Source organism: Falco peregrinus, chromosome 16 (genome assembly GCF_023634155.1).
Source record: "Falco peregrinus isolate bFalPer1 chromosome 16, bFalPer1.pri, whole genome shotgun sequence".
NCBI lineage: Eukaryota > Metazoa > Chordata > Aves > Falconiformes > Falconidae > Falco > Falco peregrinus.
This window is the reverse complement of record NC_073736.1, coordinates 5,698,131-5,722,175: the sequence shown is the minus strand read 5'-3', so window position 1 is coordinate 5,722,175 and position 24,045 is coordinate 5,698,131. Positions and strand designations below refer to the sequence as shown.

Genomic DNA, 24,045 nt, shown 5'->3' with positions numbered 1-24,045 from the left:
AGCCTGATGCGCTGGATAGGGACCAGGCAGCTCCGCGTCTTACCGAGCTGAGCAGACAAATCGCCTCAATGGGTATTTTTCCATCATTACTATTGCCTTACTAGCAACTATGCCCTGCTGAGAGCACAGCCTCCTTTACGTGTTCCTACAATATGTATTTCATCAGGCAACAGAGCATTCCAGTCCATCCAGTACAGTCTGCAAAGGATCTGAAGTGCTAACTAGAGACATCTATTTCTATCGAAGAACATCTCTCAAATGCTTAACAAAACCTATACAACGTTCAACTGAGTTCAACTGAATTTGAGGTTTTGACACACAAATAAGGCAGCAAACTCCATCTGCAATGACCACCTCTTTTGTCTTAATATTGCTAGAGCTCTTCCACGCGCGCAGGCGAGCAGCCAGGCGACCGCTTGCTCTGCACCAAGGGCAAGGTGGGGGGCTGGAACAGATAGAATTTCTTGCCAAACTCTGAAGTGTTTTGATTCGGTAAATAAATTTATGAGAAGTTGGTTATCTTAACCTACTTTTATGCAAGAACAATCTTGCCTTAAAAGAAAGAAAGAAAGAAAAAAAAAAAAATCAACAAAAACTCCCCAAACCCAACATATGAGGTATTCATCACAGGAAACCCAAAGACTCTTTTTGAACAGGTATCAAAATACATACATATACAACAATTATTTTTTTTCCTGCTGTCACAGTGTACTCTAATTAATCATTTTCACTGAAACAAAATATCCAGTACAGATAGAGAGAGTTTGCTCATGTTCCACTGCTTTGACATGAAGAACAAATTTACAATTTATAAACTGCGAGCCTTTGGATTACCTCGGAGAGGCAGAAATTTCGCGATCGTTAAAGCACACTGCTCAATTCCCAACTAGGGAAATAAAACATAAAAGGTTAGAGCTTCAAAAACTATTAAGATTGATCACCTAAAATCGTAATTTTATTTTAAAAGTTTTGGTTTGGATTATTTCAATCCAACATCTGATGAACAAGAACTCTTTGTTCATACAAAGCACTATCAAACAGACATAACGTTATTCCAGTTATCAAACACTTCTTGTCTTTATATTTGACACAAACATTACATAAAAGTCATGAAAGAGAATTTCCATGGAAGAGCTAATATTTCTTCGGAATATGAAGATATGAAGTAACATTGATACCTCCCCAAGCAAACCACCGTGTCGTCCTTGTCCACCCTGCGTCGCCCTCTCCTACAAGCTGCCCGCTGGTTTTGCAGGGAGCAGTGCCAGCATTTCCAGTTACTCTTTCCCACCTCTCCTGCAGCGACTGGTCATAAAACACTTGTGGCAAATGTTCTCTCAGCCTTGTGTGTTCACAGAGTGAAGCACAGAAGCTAAAAGTTCCCCCCCCCCCCCCCGCTTTTTCTGCTCTCCCACGTGTGTGTTTGTGTGTGTGCGCGCGCGTGTGCGTGAATTTTCTGCTGGCTGGCCAGACCCAGAGCAGGTGGAAGAGGAAGGACGATCTTCAGCCTGCCATATTGCTTGCTGTAAGTGTAAGTGTCAATCACAGTGCACACCAAAATTCCAGTTGAGTTGCTCGATATACAGGTTATCCTGCTAAGCATATTCCCCTTGACAGTAGGATTGTCCCAGAGCTGTGGATGCTAGAGATAAGCACAGTAATTCATATACAGACAGTTGCTGTTACAGTAACCTGAAGTCTTTTTTTTTTTTTTTAATCTTTTTTTTTTTTAAAATCTCTTAATTTCCATTCATACTTCAGACCTCGAAGATAGAAAAGAGCATCTCTTCCAAATGTGCTGTGCGTGGCTGGACACTTATTCTTAGAAACATGAATGCTAGGCATAAAAATATAAAGAAAATAAGGCATTACAAATGAGTCGGAAGTAAATTTACAGAGATCCTGCTCCTGACACAGATTAGCTTTGGTCTTTCACGACCAAAAAAGAAAATAAAACCAAAAAACTCCCTACTTAAAAGTAAATGCCAGAAAGTTCTGCCTGAGCAAAAAATTACAAGTTTAATTCTGTTTTTCCCCAAAAGAACAAGTGATTCCTTGGTGGCAGAAGTCCATCAGAACCTGAGAACGAAGGTCGCTGGTCGCACTGTTGGGGATCTTCCCCTGCGCGAGGAACAGGGTAAGGTCCAGTGACAGTCACACACGTACCGCGGCGCTTCCCAAGGGGAACTGCTGCTACAGATCAGCTAAGGAGAAGTGAATAATAAAGAGCGTTCTCACCAAAAGCTTTCCCATGTTCCCCAGTTTTCATATGTGCTCAATTTAGGACACAGAGAAAGTTGGCGTTTCTAAAAACCATCATCAATATGGATATTTTACTTCTGTAGAGACGGGGGGTGTGTGGGGATGGACAGGGACACCATAAAGCCCTGTTCCTTTCTTCGAGTAACATCCTAAATGAATCAGAAAAGTACATCTCAAACTGTTCTTAGAAACGTAAGTTTTCTTTCTTCTTTTTTAATTACTAAGCGCCAATTAAAACAACATGGCAGTCACAAGGAAGCTAAGTGTGAGAAACCCACAAATTTAAAAGAAACTCAGCTAAATGGGAGAGAAAAATGACTTTTCTTTTCTTGTCCTTGCCTGAATTTGATGAAAACTTAAGATGTGCAGCTTTTTTTAAATCCCAGAAAAGTTGGGGAACCAGGTGAACTGAAGGTCAGCCAGAGTCTCCTCTCTTGCAGGACTGCGAGATCTTCTTTACCGTTGTAAAGCGGCACACGCCTTTTTTTGTTTTGTTGGGTTTTTTTTTTTCCCTAATTTTTCTTTTTTTTAAAATTAAATAAACGTTAGCATTGTGGAAAATTCCGAGTAGAGTACAAAAGAGTTCATGCAGCCTGCTAGCGGCTGAAGCATTTGCTGCCTACCATATAAATACAAATACTTAGAATTCATTCACATGGCTGCGGAGTCCTACGGAGGCATGCCAGTCTACCAAGGAACACGTCGGGAAGCCACTCCAGAAGCTGCATGCTGCCACATCACCGTCCCCAGCAGCGGCTCCTACGCCGCTCTATAAGAGCGGAGATCCCTAAAGCAGGTCACAGCGGTCACAACCACTGCCCGAAGCATTTGCAACCAGAAAAAGGGAGCAGATACAAAGCTTGAGAACTTCCGACTGAAGTTTTTACAGTGCTTGTAACTGGGATTTTGGTAAGGATCCATCTTGATATGTGACCAAAACAAGAATGTGTGCGTTAGTAAATGAACTCCCGTCAGAGTACACTTAGTTTTCAAAAGTTAACTTGCTTTTTTTACATTCAGTCTCCCGAGACCACACACCACATCACAGCCTATGGGGCTGAAAATTACACTGAAAAACAATAAAGCTGTTTTTAAATATGGGAGAGCAAAGGGGAAAAACAGCTAGATTGTCCATAAGCAACAACTGGGCTCTTTCTTATGCTCCTAAACCTTAGGAACATGTTTGTTTATATTTGCACAGACACATATTACGTATAACTCCACAAAATCTAAGAGTGTTCCAGAGTAAACTATTTTCCATGACAAGTGTCGACTAAAGCATGAGGTTGGATGGCCAACAGCTTTGGCCCTGGGGGGGAGGAATGGGGGAGCAAACAAACAAAACCAGAGGATGTGATGGAAGTTGAGACAGACCCTTAACCACCGTGGCACCAGCGGGCGACGTAATAATAATAATAATAATAATAATGCACAAGAAACAGGCATGTCCAAGCTCCACGTAACCAGTGGCACCAAAACATGCAATAGACTAAAATCTATCCTATTGTTTCCCTGTGATAAATGAAACACAGAATATATAAGTCACTACACCAGTATTCAAAAACATGATGCCGCTGAGTATTTCTTTCAGCGGCCGAACACTTGAACAAGGCATCAGCTAGAAACCAAGATCCAATTCATCGCTTTTTGTGTGTTTTCCTCCTCAGCTTCACAGTGACCCAATACTGGATTTCCTAAGCGTGGCATGAACTGTTTTGCCTTACGAACATCACTGACGCGGGGACATGGGACGAGGTTGTTACCACTCAGTTCACTCCCAGGAAGCGCTCCCAGCAGTTAAGTAGCAGTTCGCAACTAACCTTCAGGAGAAGTCCAAAAATTAGTTAAATAGGAATTTTCATGTCTTTAGCAGAGTTCTCTTCATCTGAAACAATACAGCTGTATCCACAGAGCAGCACCAAGTTTATCAGACAGTACAGGACTTGTCAGTGGGCTGCTGAGATGCAGAGGAGGCAACGCCAGGGCTCGTGGTGGTTGTTTTGGGGAAAACTGTCGGCTTCGGCCGCGTCGCCGGAGGTTTCACCTGGGTGGCCATTTTGACCGACTTCACCGGCCTGAAGGTGCACGGTATGTCGCCGGCTGTGCTAGCGCTGCGCTGGAAAGCTGGTTCAGTGTCCTTGAGGATCTGAGTGTGCAGAGGGCTGGAAGGTTCTGAGGTGGGGGCCACCACCGGAGACGTTTTCAAAGGCTCCAGGGTGTCGAGGACAACATCTGGCGTGTGCTTTACGCTGCTTTGCCTTTCCAGCTCCCGCAGCTCGTTCAGGGCAGAGTTCATAGTAGCTTCAATATCCTGCAAACACAAAAGAGAAACTGAGTGAATAACAGAACCCCGACACAAAAACACAGAGATAAAAGCCAGCCTTTGAGAACGACGTCTTTGTTTTCAGCCTGTAAACACCAACGCTCAAATCCACTGGCAGGTCAAGGACCTTTAGGCGTCAAAGCGAAACCCACGCCAAACTCCACAGCGTTACATGCTAAAGCCAATACGCAGTAATATTTTCCATCGACAGGGATCAGAATCATTACTAGCACTTTCTCGATGCTAATCCGGTCCTTTATTGGTCCTGACGCTGCTTGGACTTCAAAGACGAGTACAATCCCAAAGTGCAGCAACAAACAGAACAGCACACGATTCAAAGCATTAGCATCGCTTCTTGTACTTTATTTCACACGTGAGATTCAGGAGAGTAAATTCTCGAAGAAAGAATTGATGATTTTGACAATGGCTGATGGGCCACACACCAATGGCGAAATCCTTGCGTGTTCTTGCTGCCTCACGGGTTTTCCTGCTGGCCCAGCTGTCTTCCCTTCCCAGAAAGGTATTACACAGGACGCAAAATTTTAGCATTTCAGAAAACACGGAGGATACCAGAAACGGGGATAGAAATTCAAGGTGGCACTTCTCCTTCCTCTTCTAAAATATTACAGTTGTTAACAAAGAACGTTCGAGATACCAACGTGGCTTTTTCTGTTCTCGGCCGCAGCCCGCACCGCGGAGCCCACTGGTGCGCCCCGTTCACCAGAGAACAGAGGAGCTCAGCCGTTCGGTGACTCATGCTTTGGCTGCAGCTTTTCAGCTTCCTTAGAGGTTTTGCAGGGGTGGGGAAGGTAAATCAGTGAAGGGATGGTGGAAGGAACCAGAGACAGTAATCTGACACCCCCCGTCTATCTGGAGGCCAGGCAGATTTACTTAGGAAGTTCGGAAAAGACATAAAATGCACCGTGGTTATTAGATGGTGTTTGAACAGATTCGACAGGGCAAAGAGAAACCCTGATTTAACACTTTTTTCCACACCTCCCTCCCCTTTTTCTTTTTCTCCCCAGACTCTTCTCCAGTGAAAACAACGGAGTTAACATTCTGGCAGGAAGAGGAGACAGAACAACTTTAGTTGGAGCTTAATTGAAAAAAGAAAGAAACTGATTTATGTCAACCGAAGCTTTGGAAGGACAATGAAATATGGAGACAACAAGAACCACATATTACAATTCCACTGTAACAAACGGGCTAAAGATATTTGTAATGGCAAAATACAGCTTTCCACCAGAAAACTTACCAGATTTTTATTTAGGCCTATTTATTACTTGGCATTTCTGTTTTGTCAATAAAAATTATGTTTAATTTTCACCTCTCTTCCCCTAGCTTCTTAGAAACCTACAGACTCCTGCACCAGGCAGAGAAGTCAGGTCTCCCAGGGCTGGCTTTGTAATCGGAGCCCCAAGCATTCCTTGCCATGCGTCCTGCAAACAGCTGGTATAGGCAACATACATGTGCAGGCACGAACCGCTTGGAGGGGGAGAAGGGGATAAAAGATCCTTCATAGGAGAGGGAAATGGGTAACATTCACATCGTTCACCCCGTTAGTAGCTGTCACTTGTCTGAGTCAAAGCCCAACTTCCAACTGTTTTCTGTTCTACGGGTGAAACCACAGATGCAGGGATGCGGAGGCACCACGCGCGTTTTGTGTTAACAGCAGTCACTGCTCTGGCAGCGTGTAGTCCCGGACACGGGGATGGGACAGATCCAGGACGGGACAGATCCCTGGGAATGGAGATGCAGAGAACAGGCACAAACAATCTCCATTCAAACTTGCCTGCCTCAAAACTAGCAAAGACTAAGAAAAATACCAAGAACCACCTTGGCCTTGGAGCTGCACAGCAGGAATCCACAAAGACTCTTTCCTTGTTGCCTGGTCAGCGTGCAGAGCCAGTCCCCAAAGCAGAGCTCTTTGCAAAGTTAAAGCACAGCTTTAACATCCACATCGGAGCCTGCCCTCATTTCAAGGCACTTGTCTAAGGAAGTAATGAAAACGAGCAGTATCGTGACCAAAGTTGGTTTCTCATCACATCCCGGACCCTGGGAGCACACGAAGATACCGCTGTGAGTACAACTCGGCAGCCTGCTTTTCTTTTGACTGTACTACTCCATATGCTTCCAATGTCTAACCACAGGCAAGTCTGCACAACTGACAGGAGAATGTTAAATTGACACTAAATACTTGACTTTGCTCACGTCTTGAAGTTATGATTGTTTAATTTTTTTGCCGACAGCTTTGGAATCTGTGTAACCTTTTGAAATGGACGTTTTTATTGTTGAAACTAAGTTCTGGATAACGAACTGGGTCAAGTCTTTATGGAGGAAGGACCTGACTGTTTATCTTCGCTCCTGAAAGCCGTCTCGGTGACTTACACGCAGTGAGGCTGGAAGACGAAACTCAAGCTGTGCAGTAAGTTAATACCGCATCGAGAGAAGGGAAGGGGTACGAGATGACATCAGACTTTGCATTAAAACACCTCATTGTATCCAGCATCCGCTAGAGTTTCCAAAGCAAACCACTCCAACTTACCTGTGCAATAACTTCAGGGTCCATGGGCCGATGGTTGTTGAAGCTCTTGGACCTCCCTGCTGTCACAGTTTTCCGGATCTGCGGGCTGTCTATCCTGTTCTTCAGAGACGAGTGTCGGCTGATAGAATTGAGGCTGCCGTGGCCACTGATGGAGCATTTATCTGGAACCTCCTTGGGAAGACTTTGGCTCATAATGGGCTGAGATGAGGGTCTGGAACCGGCTATGGCTCCTGGGGAGGCTGGTTCTGCCATTGAACTACCTAGTCCATGGCTGTCACTTTGACGGAAGGCTCTTCTGATGCTGCCTGACTCTGGTTTCTTTCTTTGCCTTCAGTCACAAAAGCAAAACAAGTCAATACAAGCAGGTACACATAACGAGCTGTAATTTGAAGACATCCCCCCAAAACAACACAGAGGACAATGGGAAGAGACAAAGATACCCGGATTACAAAAACACCCAGGATTTTAGGAGTCGTGGTGAAACAGTAGAATTATAAATCATTCCAGATTAACACTTCTAACAAGAAGACTGAGTTCCTGGCAGCTGCGCACATTCATAGCAAAAACAGAAAACTTGGATGGAATGTAATTAACTTGGTCAAGAGGAAAAGAATTTATACTTGAACAAAAAAAACCCTCTGTGCCATCAACAGGTTTTGATGATGTGTTTTTATTATATTAGAAGAGCAGAGCTACAATTTTTGACTGGAGGACACAGTATAAGTCTACTAAGCTCCTGGCCCAAGGCATCAAGTTATTATTTTCAGAGATTGGCAAGCAAAGAGCCCCATAGGTTGGGGTTAATGATCATTTCCAATATTTGCTGGTGGTAATAGATGTTTCTTTTTCATTGCCTTAGCAGGACCACATGGCATTATCTACGTAGGGCTACAGATATACCAAAAGATGATGTCAAATGGATAAGCTGGTCCAAACAATTTAGTTTCCACCCCAGCACCATGCAGACTGACAGCACGATTCCACTCAAATCATATGAAGGCCAATGCAGCAGAATACTTTATGCCATAGGTCTGAAGCTTGGCATCCATTATACAGGGAAGGATCCATTTATATATAGCACCAGCCCCATGAATAACTGCAAGAAAGTGTTAACTCCAGTAGGATTTTGGCATCCAAATAATAATTCAGTGGGTGGCACAACTGTCATTGCGAAACCATCTGATTTAATTTTGCCCAAGTCTGTTCACACATAGGTCAGAAGATTCATTCCTAAAGAAAAAACAACAAAATGAGTCTTATGCTACTATTGCTAAATATCAGTTTCCCTAGTAAAGGGAGAAAAAACCTGGAGGGGACATTACCCAGGCTTCTTAAAAACACTACATACAACGCTACCAAAACCAGCAGATGGTGCAGCTCCAACACAGGTCTGTTCATTATACAAATCTTTCCGTAACTGACAGAATGGCATACTTCAATGGCTCAGACAATAAATATCATAAAAGAAAGCCCAGATCCCAAGCTGATGCAGATTACCTAATGAAGCTATGTTATCAGTGGAGCTCTGCCAACTCCCCTAAACTAAGGGCCAGGCTCTGTGTAGGACATTAGCAGGTCCAAACCTTTAAAAAGGATGCATTTCTGTTAATGCCTTTACAGGCTACATGCTGTTAAATTAACTGAAGGTTAAAAATATCCACCCCCACAAAACTGTACTTATCATTATTAACACCTTCACTGCACAATAGGGAGAGGTGGGGGTTTTTAATACTAAGGAAATAATGAGAAAGATACAGGGGATAAGCCTGCTCTAAAATCATTAATAACAGATCAAGAAATTTAGTCTATTACTAGCTTAATTTTGCAGGTTTTTTACTATGTTGAGCATTGGCTAAAGTAACAGTTTCTTATTGAGGAGGTAAAGTTAGAGCAACAGGGAGGTGGGTTGTTTCACTTGCAAACATATGGTTAGTAACCTAAGGTGAGAAGTGCTGGAGAAACGGAAGAATGTTACAGGCAGTGCCAGATGGTGGGACTCAAGGTATGTCATTTAGCACAAAAAGTGACACTAGTTTCTGAAGGAATTGTCCCCTACCCCATAAAACAAAACATGTTAAATTTAACGAGACATAACAAATCACAGAACATAACAACGAATATGAACACACGATTACAAGAACTCATTCTGCTATTCCCCTCCCTTTCTCTGTGTGCTTAGCTTATAAAATAGGACATATTTGGGAAAATGGGAACAGATGGCACCTTGGGGATAGGGAAAAGAAGCCAGTGGGGTTTTAAATGAGCATTGGCCACACTGGTGGCAGAGAGATAGAGAAAGAGAGAGAGAGAGAGAAACAGCCAAATATGAGCAAGTTTTAAGAGGGGGAAGCAGAGAAAAAATGGTGGCAGTGCTCATTAGTTCATCTTTTTCAGGGAAAGAAGTATTCTACTGGACTCGTCACCAAGATCCTTACAGTTAAGTAAAATAACGCAAGGCTGTTCTTACTTGTTGATGTTTGCAAGGTAAATATCTGCGACGTGACCCCCACTTGGGCAACTGGCACCAGCTCTAGCAGTCACTTTTTCTTCCGGTGGCTCAGAATTTATTTCTATTTCAGACTTCGGACTGGATCTTTCAGAGATACCATCCTCACTAGGAAGGAGGAGGGAAGGAAATCACAACCAAAACAGGACCAGCAGCACTGAATTTCAAATACAGCGCTGCGTAAGTAAATATACACACAGGACAACAGCACTGTGCTAGCACCTTTCTCTTTGGAATCTTTACGTATCTTTCAAAGGAGAGAGCCTGATTTCTGTGAGCGACCTGGAGATCCCAGCTCTGCATCTTTTAACAGGCTGGCAGCACCAGAACAATTTTTGTGTCACGTCTCCACACGCGTGGACACCTACACCTCTGCGCTCTGCTTATTTCAAGAGGACTCCCTTCTTGCAGGGACAGTGGGAGGACGAACTCTCCCCACCTGGTGTCAACATCTTGACACAAACACTCCATTCCACACCTGAGTTTTAAGCAAGCCCATCTTGCAGATGGGCTTAAAGTATAACATACGTGTCTTGAACGACGATATACTGATGAGGAATAAGGCCGTCAATTCCATTGTGGCGTCCCTCCCACCAGTCATCTGAGGCCCGCTGATAGAGTAAGAGAGAAGCTCCTTTTTTAAAGGACAGCTCTCGTGCAGTCCTGCCAATGTAGTCGAACTTCGCTATTGCTTCTATGGGCTCACACTCTAGGAGATAGAAGGGAATAAACAATAATTCACTAAACACTTGGGCTCAGGTAAGTATTCGACAGTTTAAACCTAACATAAACCAGTGTATGACAAGAGCATGGAAGAGGATAAAGTGTTGCTTGTTAAGGCAGCAGAGGGTTGAAGCAGAAAGATTCAGAGGGGAACCCCTATAATATGAGGACGTTGCAATTTCAGCATTTACCTAATATCTACGTGGTGGACACATTCACATTTTCCACGCAATAAACCCACTTACATCAATTTGAGTGTACAAAGATGGATGTGGCAACAGCAAAATTAGTCTCTCATTAAAATAAATAAAAAAAAAATTCAAAGCTAGGTAGCAATCGGGTACGTTCCAGACAAAAATCTGCCTACGGTACGCTTTCTTAAAGGCAGCTAAACTAAACCTCCTGGGCAGGTAGAGCTGTTATTAGCATTTAAGGGCGGAAAACATCCTCAGAGTCCAAGCTGCTTCAGAAATAAAGCACCTATTCAGAAGGAAACTTCTGCTGCCTGCGAGGTTCACCTGACCCAGGAGACCGGATTCTGGCACCGCGGGAGGCCACGCTATTCATCGAACTGTCATGGAAGCAAACAAAAACATTCAATGCCTCCACCGCTGCGGTTTGCGCAGTGATGAGGAGAGCAAGCTGCTCCCCTGGGCTGCACCGTGCATGCTGAGCACGGCGGCACTGCGCTCCGAGCTCACATCGCCCCCCATCCCACTGCTCCGACCTGAACAGCTCACAGAAGAACCACCGCCATGCTGTGTCTGCAGCCGGCCGCTAAGCTGGGTCCCTGTAGCACTCTGATATTATACAGGGGGACAATTATGGGCATTCAGACGCTCAGAAAAATCAATATGAAATTCATGTGGATTATTTTTAAGACTTAGAAAAATCTGGTATTGGTTGAGTCTAAATATATATTAAGCCAGCTCCCAATTCTAGGCAGGAATCAGGGGAACGGAGAGGAGCTCAACCACACAGCCCCGGTGGACTTCAGCCTCTAATTACTTTAAAGGAGCTTTAACACAGCCAAGCTGTCCATGAAAATCGCGTTCTTTCCTGGAGAAAGAAATATGTAGTTCCTCTTCCTGGACAAGGAAAGATAGGCCATTCCATACAGAGATCTCCTCTGCATCGCAGCAAGCTTCTACAGCACAAGAGCCAGCCAAAAAGGACTGGAAGGCCAAAGATGAGCCACAGCTTTTACCATTGTTCCTTGGGAGAGCATTAGGTCTCCTCAAGAATTAGGTCTCCAAGGCTGCCCACAGGCAGGCAAAGTAGCAGCTGGGCTGGGGAACGCAGAGCGTACATCCCTCCGAGTGAGGTGATGCTGCAGTGCCACCGGCTCCTCAGCTGGTCCGGGGGAGCAGGGCAGAAACATCACTCAAAGGGCCCCGTCAGCATCGGTAGTTACAAAGCACAAAGTGACCAAGTGCTGAGGGCAATTAGCAACAGGATCTACTAGACTGACCTCTAACCATTAGTTTCTCCATTACTAAACCAGACAGCTCAGGACTCTTCAGATCCCACGTTTCAGGTAAGCCCGTGGCCGGCCTCACGCGAATCCCGTTATCAGCCCTCAGCAACCAGCGAGTGATTTGCAAGGGTGAGAAAAGCCTGGCCCATGTTTGCAGCTTGATAGCTGCCTTGCCCAGACTCCCCAAAGCACATGGTTATCTGGTTTTGGCTCCTTCTTTCCCCTTGCTTGTTTTGCCTCCGGAGCCAGCTTCTTCATAACACTAGAAAACCGATAATGCTGTTTTTGGTGTCCCCCTCCATTTACGAAGGGGATGGGAGTGTGGTTTTGTAAATTCCATCTGTTTCATTAAGAAGTGTTTATTGTTCCAGATGAGTGCGGCACTCAGGTTTCTTATGTTTCCAATTTGCTTTTTAGGACTCTGGCTTTCGTCCAGAGAAGTGATTTTAGACTCTAATTTCCAGTAGCTTTTTCCTACTTACACTTATGCTCGGAGAAGAAAGCTGTGTGAATAAAGAGCTATAAGGCTAAGCCAAACAATCACCCTTGCCAGTCTGACAGCCTGTGCAGGAAAGCGGCAGTTTAAAATCTTTTCACTCATACACATAATTTAACAAACATACGACCTGCTTGTCTATCAGCATTTCTGACCTCCTACACCTGTCTCAAACCGCAGAGTCCACTCGCTTGTCCAGCGAGGCTGGCTGAACAGCACGGATGCTCTGCAAAACACGACCTCTCCCCCCATCCCCAAACCAATCCCTCCCTTCAGGGAAGGCGGCTGGGATGACAGCTTTATTTTGGGAGGACTAAGTGCCAGCCTCACGGAAGAGCTACAGGAGCAAGTGCTTGCTCACATCTAAAGACTGAAGGAGTGCGAAAACCCTATGATCTCCCGTCCCACTGAGTCAGAGATGTACGCTGCCCTTCTGACAAGCACGCCTGAGGTGTGACACTGCAAAGCTCAATTAGAAGGACGCGAGACTCAGTTAACCAGAACTTGTTGCTCCTTCAAAGAGATAGAGGCCCAGCTCCCTCCTCTGCTTTGCTGCCAAACACTCCCTCCCAAATGCTTCCTATGGAATATTCCATGTAGGTTGCAGAACTCCATCCAAAACGCCTCCAAATTTTACCTTGCTCAGGGGCCCCACGCAATCTAGTTCCAGAGGCTGCAAGACAGTGTCCTTCTCTAATCTTTTAACTGCTCATTTTCTCACCATTGTACCCTCTCAGCCACACAAGGGATCTAAAAACCCCATACGAAATCAGTGCAAGTACACACCACTGTGTATCGCTCTGCAGGCTTTAGTCCCAGGCTTTACAGATGCAGGAGAAGTTAGCCTTTCCTTCATCACAGCAAATGAAACTGTACCTAAAGAAGGAGCAATCTCAAAAAGGACATGTCTTCATGCATTTTTAAGAAGCTAACACTTTTTCAGAAAGAACACACGGTTCAAGACGGCAAACTCGTGTTTCATTCCTGTAGGCTTTGTGTTTCCCCCCAACAAACCTTGGTAAGGAGTCAGGGTGGCAGTGCTTGACCTTGTGAGGGAGAACGGATTTTCCAGTGTTTCCAGCAGTGCTCAACATGGTCTACTTTGTTACTGGGGTGTGAACACCATGGAACCGTTTAGGCTGAAAAAAACCTTTAAGATCATTGAGCCATGAAGCCAGCAGGAGCCGGCAATGCCATGGGAAAGGTTAGTGAGGCAACTGCTGGAGCCAAGAGCAAAAAGCAGCACAGGAGCACGTGGCAGGGCTATTGAGCAAATTCCTGAAGAACCAGCTCAAAAAAGGATGTCACCTAATTCTAAGGAATGCTACCTTCTTCCCACCTTTACAACTGAGGCCATCACAAATAAAACCATTGCAGCACCTACTTAAGACAACTGCACGGGGCCAAAACCCAAGAACAAAACCATACTGTGTCCTGCTGCGGTCAGTCTGCTTTACCTGCTGGTCAGTAGATTTGGGGATCTTATTCCCTCTGCTGTGGATGGGGCTCACATGCAGCTGTTCCCCCCATCACAGGGGGAGGCTTTGGAAGTATCAACGACAGACACTCAAAGACTGCAGTGTCACCTTTTGCTTAGGAAATATTGTGAGATTCTCAGCGTTGGCACCCCTTTTCACGGATCAGACAAGAAATGTAACAGTTTCCTCAAGGAGAGCCAAAAATTATAACTAAGAGGCCACCAGGACCCTCTGCCCTAAAACCTGGCTCTCATTGGAAGAGGAATTGGTTTTGATTTTGTTTTCCTTGCTTCCTTAAAGCAGAACCACTGGGGCTTAAACCACTCCCAATTCCCTTGCCAAAGCTACCAACAGGGGAAATGCCTGGCACATGTGGAGGGGAGTGGGAGTGCATGCTGAAACATATCCAGCCTTTGGCTCTACGCTTCCCCCATGACTTCCAACTCTAAGATCCTTCTCGGGTACAGATGAGCTCAGTCATGCAAGTGTGGAGTGTGCCCAGGCCTGCTGCAAAGATGAGATACTCCCGAAAAGAAGGGATGTTTTAAAAATAGTCAGGTAACTTCTGAAGGTCCCTGTCAAGCCTGTACATTTTTACTTTTTTTGGCATCAAATGCTATATGTGATGTTTAAAGTGACTATTCAGATTTAAACTCCACTTTGGATCCAACGTTGAACTTAAATTGCAAGGCACGGCCTTCTCTGCCTCCCCCCCAAGCAGGCTGCAGCCGTTAACCAAGGAGTTCATAGATTTTGCATACCATCATCACTGGTGTGGTGTTCAGCCGTAACGTCCTGAACAGAGTCTTCTGTCGAGGCTCTCTCTCCATGAGGACTTTCACTACAACAGAAGGAAACAGAAACGGTGCTTTACATCAGCAGAAGTTGAGTTTCCTCATTTACAACAATCAAAGATAACTTAACTAGGAACATCCATATCGGAAGTCAATACCCAGGTTCCGCTGTGACAGACACTTTGCGGATGTATTTGCACATACTGAAGTCGCTGTGTCTAGAAATCAAGCTAAGTTCTTATTTGATCAAGCAAACCGAACATTTTCTTTAACCTTCTTGTATGCTAACAAAAAGGTCCAACTCCAGGTGTTAGAACCTGGACATCTGGAGATGCTGAGAAGTCAAGACAGCAGTGGCATGTTGGGTCTAGCTCCTCTCCGCCATGCCAGAATTATTGCCTCAGCTGTATTCTCCATTGCTCTAATTAGCTCATTAGATGTCTGATGAGATAGCTGCCACTTCCTACTTCCTAGGGGAAATTATTTCTCAATTCATAATGATATTTCCAGGTCTGAGTTTGTCATCTCCCTCCTTCCCTTTTATCATTCATTCCACTGAACAACTCCCATAGCCAGATTAATTACCTGGAATCTTTATTTACAGAACACCTAAACCACCAAGAGTTCTCGTTTATGTTTTCCATGAAGAAAAGCTTTGAAAGCATCAATAGACAACAAGTGGCAACCAAAGGTTATGTTTTTATAAGAAGCTACATGAGCAGTTCCCTCAGGACAGGAGCAGAAAGGAAACTGGAAGAGGATCCATTGCCTCTCCCGAGCAGCTCCCCAGACCCGCTGCCAGCTGGCAGCGCTGCCTGCCTGCCCTGCCTGCTTGACTTAGGAGAGAAAAAAAAAAAAAAAGTGAAAAAAAAAAGTGCTTGCTCCTCATCTTACCAGACGCTGTTGCTAAAGACAGAACCGCATTTGCTGCACTCTTACGCTGTAGCTCGTTAAAAGGGGATTTTTAATTCTCTCCACACAGTGCTAACTTCATCCCTTGCTTTGGCCTTGCAACGGTTAAAGTAAGTGATCATGGACGTGCAGGGCTCTCCCTTTGGTCGCCCACCTCCCATAATCTTTGAACGGAGAGAAAAAAAGGGGAAGGGGTAAAGTGTTTGAATCATTCTGGTGTCTCATTATGCTTAATCCGCATGACACGAAGCTGCCCTACCATCTTCTGAGTCAGTACCTCAGGAATCAACCTTTCCCGTCCTTTGCAAGCACCTTTATGCTACTTAATAAAGTTTACAGAAGAATCTGAAGCCAAACGGAGGTCCCGAGAGAAACACAGCATTGAGGGCTAAAGTTTCACACAGACTGTGAAGTAATGTCGCATACAGCCAACGCTAAAGATCCAAATACTGCACAAAGACCACGTGTTTCTTCCTATCCAACAGCACTTTCCACCAAAAAAACATGTCCTTGCTGCAGGCTCAGTGTCTCTGTTGCGTGAGCCCCGGGATGCTGCAGTGGGAAGTGCCAGACTGCTGAGTTTCACCCCAAGGGCCCCGAAAGTGCCAGCAGCGTGTACCACCAGCGGAATGCCGTGCAAGCCGAGCATCCATAAGCTATCTCCTTCCCTGCGATTCCGCTGGTTTCACTTGCCGTATGCAGGGCTCCTGGACCCTCCCCACGCTGTCCTCGTGCAGTCTCAGCCAGACAGACGCAGCACAGTCCCAGGCTTGACTCAAAGGCAGTATTTCAAAGACGCCTGCAGCACAGACCTGGATTTGTCATAAACTCTGAACCCTGCCCTACCCTCCCCTGCCCCAGGCAAGCTGTTTCAAAGCTCCTCGGCAGCTGCCGGCTCGCAGCGAGAGCGCAGGCACGAGGCGCAGAGCACACGAGCCATGGCGCTGAGCCCGGGCAGCCTCCACGCCAAAGCACCGTCTGCGAGTTCCCCGGCACCACGACGGCTCAGCCCAGTGGAGCGGCACCGGGAGATGGCCAGCATCGCAGGCTCCGCTCCCCGATGGATCAGCTGAAGTACAAGGGTTCGCTCTGCCGCTTGCATGCTTCGCGGCGAGGAGCCCTATGGGCAACACCTACAGCCCCCCACACACCTACAGCCCCCCCCACACCTACAGCGGTTCACTCTGCCGCTTGCACGCTTTGCAGCAAGGAGCCCTATGGGCAAAACCTAACAACTATCTAAATACCAGGGCTATGAGAAGGCTTGAATGGGAACCAGATGCTTCTTCCTGGCTTTCGGCAGCCTCCCTTGCTTGCTTCTACCCTCCTCTGCTTAACAGGGTCTCAGGTCATGGTGGTTAGGAAAGGCAATGAAGAAAAAACAAACGCCTTCAGAAAATCGGTATTACCTTCCAGGACATTCTGCCTCCTACATGCTCACGTGAAGTATCACCCGTACCGAACACGTCCCATTTTTATTCCCTTCACCTTATGGGACAAAACCTCTTGTCAAAGTTAATGTGTTTCTTTAAGGTCATAAACATTCTTAGATTATTTTTCCCCCCCTCTACAATTCTTTCACATATAACATCAGCTAAAGACATCAAAGTGAAGGGTAAAATTATCAGAATTTCCAAAAGAGGCTCTGGCAAGTCTTCTGCACACAGCAGCTAGAGTGGAGGAGCCTTTCCTCGTCGCACGTACGGGGAGTGAGCTGATGGTTAAAGCTACTCTGAAACAAGCCGGGGAAGCAAGGCTAGCTCTGTCACCAGGCTGACATCAGTTACAAAACTTACTTATTTTAGTATATTAAAATAATCATTTGCATTCTTGGGACACTGGAGGAGGGAAGGAGCAGGGGGAGAAGCAAGACACAGTTTAACATTCCTCATTCTCAGAGGGAGAGATCAGCTTGGCCAGTAGGAAAGAAAACACCTACTTTCCTTCCCCCACTCCCCAACCTTCCACCTCAGATGACAGGAGCCGCTCTGGCTGAATTGCTTCCAGATGTGGCTTTCAGACTGAACACGCGGCCGGGCCTCTTGAGCTTTAAGCTGGATGGAAATGGTGATTTTGCATTCCTCCCTCTTCCCTCCCCCACCACCAGTGCTGCCCTGAAAATTAAACCATGCCACAGCTTTCTAGGTTCAGTTGCAAGTGACCCCTGCATCTGAAGAAAAAAAAAAAAGAAAGAAAGAAAGAAAGAAAGAAAAAGGCAAAAGCAGAAGAGAAAAAGAAAAGGCAAAAGCAGGAGGGAAAAAAAGGGAAGAAGAAAAAACTGATTTTGGCAGCTACCATACAACATCCAAGTAAATCCCTACACAACCTTGCCCTTTAAGATAAGTGAGCTAGGTTTGACAACTGAATAGCTACTTTCTACCAGCTTATTACTTTTTAAGTTGATGACTCTCCAGAGATACTAGAGCCACATTCTCTTCCATAAAACAGATTTCTGAAAGCCTGGGCCAGATGCTTACATCCAGAATTAGACAACGCAGAACGCATGACTGTAGCAAGCTAATCTGTAAATAAATATCCACCCATTCATTTTCTCCTCAGTGGTACGTATCATACCAATAATCCTCTGTGTTTCCACCTCTGCTATAGACTGGACCTTCCAGCTCCCTTGGTCCTGGGAAGATGTTCTCATGTTGGATGATGATGGTTTTGATCAATTCGTTGACATGAGCTTGGCAAGAGACTTGATCATGACCTTCAGGCACAGACATCAGTGTTGGCCCAAAGCAGATGGCTAAATTGTAGGGATCCATCATGTTCTCTTCACTGAACTGAGACAAACTGCAAGAGACAGAAGTGGGGAGGAGGGTTAACAGCAGAAACCATCACCATCATCTGCCCGAGAACACACAGCTGAGCTTGGAAGGTTTGCTGTGGGCTTCCTGCTGTTTAAAGCTGATCAGCTGGGACGTGAACATTCTGGGTCTGTGTGAAAAATGAGATACTAATGGCATCTACAGAGAAATTAAATAGAAATCGCAAAGGGAATCAAAGCTTGAGACTACGTGAAAAGTATTGGGTGCTGACTTTACAAGGAGAGGACATTAATCTTTGTCTTTAATTCTTCTGTATTATTTTTCTTCATAGCCCACTTGCAGCCCAGCACTCAATACCAGAGTTTTATCAGGTCCCCTCTGCCTAAGTGCCTGTGATCAAGCAGAGTGTTATGTCCTTTCTCTGAGGCCAAGGAGCTTCTCAAGTGGGCCTTGTTTGGGACTCTTCTTCAGGATTTCCCAGCCAATCTGAATCTTAGAGTTTCCATATGGTACAATTTTTTAAAACAATTTTTAGCTCACTACATTTTTGTCCCAAACCTACAATTTAAGTCTTTCAGGTACCAATTAAAGACTCAACAGAAAACTAAGTTCCACAACAATTCCCCTTGAAACTCCCTGTTTTCTAGATCACTACTTGTGATTAAAAGCTACTGAGACTGGTAAGTCACATTTCACTGACTCCAACAGTGACACCTGTGAAATAAACCCTCTGCTTTCCAAACAGAAATAACCACTTGAATATATGGATAGGTTTAGTAAATGTCCTGCTCCACTTTAATACAAATCTTTACCTAAAACCTCAAATTCTGACACTGTCTCATTTTAATGTAAGGAATAAGATGTTAATCAAAAGTAGCTGATGAACTGTGGCTTTACAGAAGTAGACAGTAAGCTTCAGGTCTTTGTGAGGTCAAAATATTGTCTTACAGTTTTATTTCTCCTTCACCTAAATGGTATTCAAAGGGCTTTGACAATGTATATGTAGCCTTCTGGTTAGGACATTTTTCCTTTATGCTACCTCAGGTGTCAAGACCACGTTACTGCACGAAGCTACTGAGTCCTTGCTGCCAAGCTATGCAACGAACCAGCCAGATGGAGTGTTTTAAAAAAAAAAAAATACATTCAACTCTCTACCACTCACAGTACTCGGTACCTAGTGCTCCTTGCTGGTGTGGAACCCAGTTTGACTCTTTCATATCGCTTTTTGTTTGGATTACCAGCACATTATTCACTGTCATTCCCGGAACTCCTTTAAGATTGTATTCGTATCATTGGGATGAATTTCAGCAAGGTTGAAAAGCCCAGGAAGGCAGACGAAACAAAGCTACTGCAGCATCTGTACCTCGAGCTGCTGCTCAGATCACACGCAGCAGCATTAAGGCTGGCTCTGTCGTTCATCACGGTTTATACCAAGTACTGCAGCAGGGCCAGGGTGCTCTCAAGGATACTCACTGATTGAGGAATGCAAAGAGGTATCTCATTACGATCAGGGTGGTCTTCGGCAGGTTCAGAAGCACCTTGCGGATGTGGAGTGCCCTCTCTTGTAAATTATCCATTGCTGAAAGGAAGAGAGAGCACCACAGGGTCACTGTCCCACCGTACCCACACAACTTGCCACTGAGTCCAAATGCAGCCAGCATACCATGACAGTTCCTGCGCAAACTCTTAAGGGTGGCAGCCACAGAGCAGCAGGAGGAGGAAAGAAGGGTCTGCCCATTTTCCAGATCCTCCGGCACTGGCCGGCATGGGAATGCAAAGGCTGCAGAACCTGCTGGCGAAGCCGCTGACAATGAAAGTCCCTGAACACATGAAAACTTCACTGCAATTCCTTCCTAGCGTGGGAGCGCTGGATGTCATCTGTTTCAGTAGTTCTGGCACAATAGCTCATTCAAGTTAGCTTCGAAAGGTGGGTGTTTAAAAAAGAAATTGTATAACACTCAAAGCAAAATTAACATAGTTAAACGGTGAGGCAAAAAGCTCTGTGTGCTGCAGCCTACTGAGAAATAAGTGGGCAGCATAAATCATCTCAGATGGGAGAACTTATTTGGAAGCAGATTTTACTTTTCATATAATGTGAATTCAACTCTGTGAATGCATTTATCAGGAGAAGAAAACCACAAACCGTTTTAGAAACAGTTATCTTCTGCTTTACTTCAAAGGCTGCCACTGCAAAGGCCATTTCACTGCTTGGACAACAGAATCATTCTTCGATTCTGAAGGACAAGGCAATAGTCAGGCCATTTAAAACGAGGTTGTTCACATCCAAAAACCCCACAACCCTCTCCCTACCAGAGCCACCTTTAAAACCCATCAAAAACGTTAACAAAACAACTGTGACCGCCTTCATGATTGATATTCTTTAACAGGAGGCAACAGATGGCCCCTCACGGTTATGAGGCTACAAGGTACATGCCCGATACCTCGCCAGCTAAAGAGAGCACGCAGAAGCATGGCAGCAGACATACAGGCAGCGTGCATCTATCAAAGCTGGGGAAAACACACAGGGCAAGAAACCCTGCTGGCAGTCCCTGCTTCTGACAGTGCGCTCCTGATGCCTTCTGATGAGAGGTCTTAAAGATTGTTTTTTCAGAAGTGGAGGTTTTTGGTTTATTCTGTCTTAAAAGAATCCTGTCAGGAAGCACTGTCTCAGAAAAATCCGTGACACAGTCCTTAAAATGTATTAATTTCTATCTCCTTGTATCTCTGAGCTAATTCATAAAAAAATTGTTACCAGAATAAGGATAGCTGTGAGCAGGTAACTGCCCAGACTCTGGCTAATAGAGACCAGGATACCAGTGCAACACAAGCCCAAAGTAACCACAAAAAGCTCATTTCTGAGTCAGGAATAAGCAGGAGGGGAGGAGAGGAAAGTGGGAGATTAGAAAAATTAATCCGATTTCTTTTTGGATCTCCATATACTTACTGACACAGGCAATCAGATCATGAAAGATATCCTTGGGGAAGAGAGGGTGCTCCAACCCTCGAAAATAAAGCTTCAGAACTCCTGCTATTGAATCCATGTCATGGTCATTCTGGTCCCCAGCCAATGGATCTTCCCCTTCGTGATAAACAAAAAAAAGCAGGCAAGAAAAATCAGAATACTGGAGAAAAGTATCAGACTGGAAGGATGCACCTCAGCTGGATAAAAGGATTTACGCAGCACAAAATTAATCCCACCTACTCCAACTGCGTGAGGTAGAGAGATCTCTCCTGTGCATCGCAGTGGAGAAGGGAAGCCTCTGACAGCAATCCCGGGAGACCTGGCACAGCTTTCCATCACGCAGATTACAGCCCGACCCCGGAGTGCCTGGCTCATGCCCGTGGAGGGTGGTGGGGCTCCCGGAGCAGCAGCAACACTTCCAGGCTCTGAGCTCCGGGTATTTTGGTGGGGTGTGAACTTCACAGATCCACCAGCGAGGGGAACATCACCGGAGTCCAGGAGCAGCTCTTTGTGCACGCTCACAACTGAAGCAAAGGCGGATTCAGCGGACACACGAGAGACCACTGAGCATCGCACGCTTGGCTCAGCGGGATGCAGACATCTGATGTTGAAATGGCGGGGGGTGGGGTGTTTCTGGGACAGATAATTTGTCACTGCAAATATGCCACCGTTTGTCTGTATTACAAAAGAAAAGATGCCCACTTAAGGAGTTGTTCCCTAGGGAAAACTCCCTATCAGATATAATTAGATTTAATGATGGGGCAATTCTCAAATTGAAGCTATATATATCCATTATGTGACTGAAATTACCAAAGCTTGCCTATTACCTTAATAACACACAGGATAATAAATGGGCCACTACAAACCAGAGCATTACGCTTGATATTAACTGCCACCAAGGGTTCTGGATGAAGTAATAAACTGCAGAGACGTTATTGTTGACTCTGTCAGTTCTGTATATCATATGCTTTATAGAGACAAGTGTGATGAAGAAAAAGAAAGTCACCTTTTTATTTCTGCATGTTAATGCTGGAACAACTGGCTATTTTCCCAAGCTGACTGGTATTTCCTTTGTGTAAAAAAGGAGTCCGATTCCGACATCAAGCCCTTACCTCCGGCCTATGATACACATTTCCGCTTCCTCTATCTTTGAGGATTTTAATTCTCAGGTAGATGGAGTTGAAGACAGATGAAATTAGATGCCACGTTTCACACGTTTTTCATTAAACCTCTCTCCTCCCACAAGCAAAAGAAACTTGCTATGCCTTATCAATTACTCCTCATCTCTTCCAACAGCAAACACAGAAACACGCTAGCTATATTCTTTCAGAGTGATGTATTCAGGGAATTAACACAAGCCCTGTTTTCAGTGACCCAGGCAAGACTGCGGAGATGGCTGCAAGGACCGCCTGAAGAGCAAGCTCTTCTGAACCTGCTCTGCTAGGGAGAGCAGCCCAGCTAGAAGCTGATGAGTCAGGAAGCTCCCAGCCGTTCTTTGCCTTTGTATGGAATGGTTCTTCACATAGAAAATCAAATCTATTAAAAGCTATGTCAAGTTAACAGTGTCTTGAAATTTACTCTCTCACTTGCTGATATTAAGAATAAATGTAGCCAAGCTGTGCCTCAAAAGAACACAGAAAATGTAAAATTTCATCTGCTAGCAGCCAGCCTATTCATGAAGAACCGGGGGGAGAGGGTAGGAACAGGCAGCTACACCCAGTAATGATATTCTCTGTATCCTTTAGTGTTACGAATAATCAATAAGCTATCAGACATGAGAGAAGATTGAATTCAGATTATTTATTATACATACACTCTCCAAGATATAAACCATAACGCCAAACAATTGAATATTCAAGGTTAATGAGCACTAGGGAAGCGTTTGGGCCAGGCTTGCTTAGGAAACGCAAAAATCAACAGAAAAAATACAGCAAGTTGCATTCAAATCAGGCCATTTCAGAATACTTAAAAACAAACTCATACAGTTGGCAATAATTTCCAAGATACTGGAATAGATCTTCCTTACCTCTCTCAAATGCATTTTTTATGTCATTCACTTCAACTTGTGACCCAGACACTCTGAATATTCCTTCATGCTGCAAACCTGTAAGACAATAAGAGATGCTGGTAACAATAAGGGAAGATAAACTGGCACCTTCATCAGCTACAGCATATATGAGAAAGGAAACGGACAACAAGCAGAAGTGTGCCGTTTTAAAAGCCATCTTTCCCTTACATGTCCAGGTACATATAGAATATGGAAAAACAGAACTCAGCACACAGAGAAAAAAATTCTAAACCTTCTTCGTAAACTGACAGAATAACTGGGTTATAAAAGCCATGCATGTTAACTTTTACCCTGAAGGATCCCCAAGTGATTTTACAACCCAGAGAAAGTCATAAAGACGTGGTATATCAGCCAGAAGTAAAATACAGCTAACTACACAAGGAAGCAGTTTATTTTGCAAGAGCAATACCGCAAAGGCCCAGAGCAAATCAGCCAATTGTAACGGGAGCATTTAATTACCCCAGCACGACCTGCTATCTAGGGTTTTAGGATAGTCTTTAAGACATTCCTGCTAAAAAGCAAGCATTAGCAGCATCATTAAAACCAATTATCAAGCAGGCGAGATGTTCCAATATACTACCATCGTGACACTTTTGCTGGTACATGTAAGATGAGCAGCAACCGTTACAAATCAACTAACGAACAAAGTATATGCTTCACATAGGGAAATCAACTCCCATTCACATTTTGTGAATTTATTTATTTTTTTGTGAAACAAGGAACAT

The 24,045-nt window shown here is 44.8% G+C and overlaps 1 protein-coding gene across 4 annotated transcripts in view; it reads right to left on the bottom strand.

The window, feature by feature from the left end:
* Window positions 1-927: 927 nt before the first annotated feature.
* SRGAP2 (SLIT-ROBO Rho GTPase activating protein 2) overlaps window positions 928-24,045 on the bottom strand; it is a 110,512-nt gene continuing 87,394 nt past the window's right edge. For 3 of the 4 annotated variants that reach the window (XM_055819654.1, XM_055819655.1, XM_055819656.1), the window contains exons 15-23: window positions 23,279-23,356; window positions 21,235-21,369; window positions 19,764-19,869; window positions 18,091-18,315; window positions 14,572-14,651; window positions 10,165-10,345; window positions 9,598-9,744; window positions 7,131-7,458; window positions 928-4,573 (exon numbers count right to left, since the gene is read on the bottom strand). In XM_055819654.1, coding sequence (XP_055675629.1) covers window positions 4,190-4,573; window positions 7,131-7,458; window positions 9,598-9,744; window positions 10,165-10,345; window positions 14,572-14,651; window positions 18,091-18,315; window positions 19,764-19,869; window positions 21,235-21,369; window positions 23,279-23,356 — 1,664 coding nt within the window. In that variant the 3' untranslated portion in view covers window positions 928-4,189. Of the gene's footprint in view, window positions 4,574-7,130; window positions 7,459-7,784; window positions 8,361-9,597; window positions 9,745-10,164; window positions 10,346-14,571; window positions 14,652-18,090; window positions 18,316-19,763; window positions 19,870-21,234; window positions 21,370-23,278; window positions 23,357-24,045 lie in introns of those variants that run through there. The other variant, XM_055819657.1, reaches the window with a different exon arrangement.